The sequence below is a fragment of the Chiloscyllium punctatum genome, chromosome 37 (genome assembly GCF_047496795.1).
Source record: "Chiloscyllium punctatum isolate Juve2018m chromosome 37, sChiPun1.3, whole genome shotgun sequence".
NCBI lineage: Eukaryota > Metazoa > Chordata > Chondrichthyes > Orectolobiformes > Hemiscylliidae > Chiloscyllium > Chiloscyllium punctatum.
In genome coordinates, this window is record NC_092775.1 from 15,197,077 (window position 1) to 15,201,509 (window position 4,433).

General features: G+C 38.0%; 1 protein-coding gene across 1 annotated transcript in view; it reads left to right on the top strand.

The window, feature by feature from the left end:
* Positions 1 to 1,795: 1,795 nt before the first annotated feature.
* Positions 1,796 to 4,433, top strand: part of dhx35 (DEAH-box helicase 35) — a 65,432-nt gene continuing 62,794 nt past the window's right edge. The window contains exons 1-2 of the mRNA XM_072556332.1: positions 1,796 to 1,853; positions 4,357 to 4,433. The exon at positions 4,357 to 4,433 is cut by the window's right edge and continues 57 nt beyond it. Of these exons, the coding sequence (XP_072412433.1) occupies positions 1,814 to 1,853; positions 4,357 to 4,433 (117 nt within the window). The 5' untranslated portion in view covers positions 1,796 to 1,813. The remainder of the gene's footprint in view (positions 1,854 to 4,356) is intronic.

Below are 4,433 nucleotides of genomic sequence, written 5' to 3' on the forward strand. Positions count from 1 at the left end.
AAATAATTTGCCACCACATAATTTAGTTATTGAGAGTGTAAAGTACATCTTTAACTTCTTTGTCATTTTCTTTTTAAGATCAATATCTAATCATTTCCCTTTGATTATGTAATTTTATTAATTTCTATAAATCTGTCTTTGTTTCTTTTTATCTCTCGCTTCTATGTACATTTACTATGACATTTTTCATCTTTAGTGAAGAATGAAGCAAGATAACTGTTGAGCAATCTACTTAGCATCTCTGACTTTTAATGATCTACTGACATTCAGTTGGGATTTTGTCATTGTGTGTGGAACTTCTTACTTCTGAGTCAGAACAGAAAAGCATTTGTGTCATCTACTAATCCTTCCAACACTTTGCCACCAATCTCCAAAGAAAAAAATGTGTGAGAAGATACAAAATGACTACTTACATTCAAATTTGTTTTAATTAGCCCACCTTTTTGTAACCACCTTTTGCTGATGCATTTATTATCCTGACTATTACCCTTTATAAACATCTTTTCATTGGCCTTTATAGGTGATGATTGCTGTTCAACATCACTGTTCATCAGAACCAATAATTTATTTCTTTTTATTCCAATTCCTTCTTCATCCCTTGACTATTTAATTCCTTTGTTTATGACTTATTTTCTGTTATTCAAACCTAATGGTGCATCAATTATTTTACTCTTCCCAATATGTTGTTAGTACAATAATGAATTCTTTCTAATGTCACTACAAGATAATTATGGTGATTCAGGGCTGTTTGACCCATCTTAATTAATCATTCCAAGAACTCCAGTGTTTCTGACTTGAAATATCTAATTGTTTCTTAAATGATTCTAGAGCTTTTACATACACTCTTCCATCTGGGAGTCTTTTTCAAACATTTTGTCATAATTAAATCAGGTGCTTCTTGCTCCCCATGTCAAACGAATGGCTTGTGCTTTTGAAGGTTACTTTGAATGCATTTTGTACACATTCTGTTATTTCTGTCCAAATCAATGTGCAGATATGGTATTTCTCTTACCATGAGCTTTCATGATTTGCAACACATTCCTCTTAAATTATTATTCAATTGCTGTATAAAACATTCACCAAAGTATTATGCACTCTTTGGTTTGCCTGGAATGATTCCAGGGCTGATACTAATGCACATATGGATGACTTCACCATTCATAATGTCAACTATTATTAATATAATCGCTCCCTTCTTTCATTTCCTTTCTAAAATATCCTTTACATACCATCCGAACCCCACCTAAGCTGCAACTGGGACCGTGCAATTTCCTGCCATGCCTTTCCTTGCCCCATTTTCTCTCTCCAATTCCACCCTTTAGCTGTAATACTGTAAGCTTTGACACAAAGATAACTTGTTTGGTTGGCCATTTCCTCAGAACTATCGATGCAATCACTCTACCTCTATGACCGTTTTATATTTCAATTTGGTCCACGCCACCTTACTCGTTCAAATTCTTCTGCCAGTTCAAACGTTCTGGTCACACCTTGCTTATTTAAACACAAAAGTCACTTTCAGATATTTGTTTGGCAGTTTCAGTGTTTTCTTTTGTTTGAATCAGTGTCCCAACATTTAATGTCATGAGATAAATCAGGACCTTCTATTTCTCCTCTTCTAATTGGTCTACTATGAAGCAAACCAACAAATGCAATGCGACCTTTATGTATATTATCCATTCTTATGTTTTATTTTTAAACAGAATACCAAGGTCGTGTTAACTGGGCTGACCGTGACCCAATGCAGTTCTGCAAAGAGGGAGCGTGTGTGACATCATGATGATTGACAGATCGCCCAGTGACCTTTCACACCAAGATGGCGGCCCCCATGTTAGTGCCGAAGTTTTGGAAACCAGGTAAAAAAAATGAAATATTGAATGGAATGAGTTAAAATCCGGGGCGGCAGCGGTGGGGGGGACATTGCTGCGCAGCGGCAGGTAGCCCGGAGAGCCATAAATTAAAAAAAGACTTTCACATTTTAATACGAAGAGGACGGCTGTCAGCTGCTGCAGAATGGACGTTATTTCAATTTGGAAAAGGGACTATCGCAGGAAGGTGCCCGGGGAATTGGTTGTGGTAACTTCGTCTCGACGTTTAAACACCCGGCAGGGTTTCCTGATCGTTCTCCACCCCCAATGTCCTTCTGTTGCCATGTTTATTCTTGCCCTGGCCGACCTCTCGGGCAGGATTGAGTCTCTGACTGACCCCTTCCTGGTCTGAAGGGCTTGTGATGGCATTATGAAGAAATTGCACAAAATAAACGAAAATCACTGCGAATGCTGGAGATCTGAAGTAAAAAGAGGAAATACCGGAGGCACTCGGCAGCATCTGTGGACAGGGAAACAGAGTTAATGTATCAAGTTCGAAAATTCTCTGAAGATGCTGTTGAGAGCCTCCAGTATTTAATCTTTCTATTTCAGATCTCCAGCATCTGCTGTAATTTACTTTTGTTTTTAAGGAAATTACATATAGTGCGATCACAAACAACAGTTTGCAAATTGCTTTGCCTGGGGTCTATAACGAAATTATTCATATCAAATTTAAAATAAAATGCTGAAGGAACTCAGCAAGTCTGGCAGAATCATTTGGAGTGCTGAAGAAGAGGCACATTGAACTTGAAACATTAATTCTATATCTCATTCCACAGATGCTGTCTGACTTGCCGAGTTTCTTCTGCACTTTTTTTTTGTTTTTAATTTTTTAATAGGAATTTGTGGTTAAGAAACCTCAGGTACTGACCAATTTGTAAACAGTTGAATGATTAAAAACCCAATGAACTTCAATATGTTTGTAACTGGCCTCTTCTGAGATTCCTATGTTGCAATGGAGGATGGAGTTTCCCTTTTCTGACTGACCTTAATTAAACATTTATGTCTAGGAGCAGCAGCAGTGGACTTACTGTGTTTCCTTTGTTCCATGTGACTTTCTGGAAATGCCCTAGTTCTCTTTTCCACCAGTGATGATTACATGACTGAGAGTGTGATTCCCATGGTTAATCTTAGGTGGAGTTCCTGTCCTACTGTCATTGTATGTCTACCTAATACAAATTGGCTGTGATGTTTCAAGAAGGCAGCCAGAAGGTTGCCATAAGTGCTGGCCCATGTTCCATGAATGAATAAAAGCCCCCGTCCTATTGCTTAGTGAAGCAATTTATTGGAGTATCATAAAGTGGGGAATGAGAGCACAGGGGCCATATTATATGATGAGTATTCCAAAAGTCCAAACTAACAGTTTGGAGACATGAATTGAAAAATCATGATGAAAATGAGGGAATTTAAATTCAATTAAGTTAATAAATCTGGAATGTAAAAATAGTATCAGTAATGGAGCTACTGGATTGTTGTAAAATTCCATCTCATTCACTAATATCCTTTTGGGAAGGAACTCTGCCTCCCTTAACTCACCTGGCTAACATGTGACTCCAGGTCACTGCAAAGGACTGTAGTTTGCTGTTAACAGATTAGCCTAACGCGCCATTTGGTTGTCTTCAAGATTCCAGCTCACCATGACCTTCCTAAGGGAAACTAGAGATGGACAATAAATGCTCTGCCAGTGCTGCCCACATTCTGTGAACAAATTGAAATAAAATATTTTGATGAGTTTGGATTCCAAGCCACTTTGAAACATGAATCCTAGCAATCCAACTGAAATTTCCTTGGTTGGTTTTCTGTCTGGCTATAAAAATGAGTGTTGACAGTGGAAAGAATTTATATTTGTGAGATGACCTTCAAGAATGTCTGAAAATACTTTTATATCCAATCTAGACTTTTCAAGTCTAGTCACTATTCTTATGTAGGAAACAGAGATTTCTCACTATGCCTTGGTTTAAAAGCTCATCTAAAAGAGGCACCACTGACATTGCAGCACTCCCTGAATGTCACCCTAGATTTGTGTGCTCAGTTTTCTGGAGAACGAATTGAACCCACTTACCTTTTGATTAAGCAACACAAATGATGAATCTAAACCAGGGCTGATGCTCTTAAAGAGATCAGGACTGGCTATAATTGTAGGATTATGCCTTTAGACTATAAAGGTATGAGGGGTCAAATGGTCTTTGTCCTTTTTCTTATGTTTTGTAAGGTCCTATCTTCATTCAAATCTGGGACTGTGGAGGGGAAAGCCATATTTCTGACAGGTGACACGTTATGTCCGTAGTGAATAGTGGGTAAGACTGAAACGTATCTTGCGATCAACTAATCAGTTAAATACCTCCTCTAATTGTTGAGAAAGTTCACAGGTTAAAACACATACTTTGGCAGGAATGTGAGTTCTTCAGGAGGGACATGAGAAGGATTACATTTTTATTTCAAATAAAAAGGCTGATTTTAAAATTTGGTTTCACTGTATCCTATTGTTTAGGTACCGAGGGACCTGGTGTGGGTTTATCTGAGGAGCGAGTGAGTTCTGCAGAATCAAGTGGCACTGCAGTGATTTAC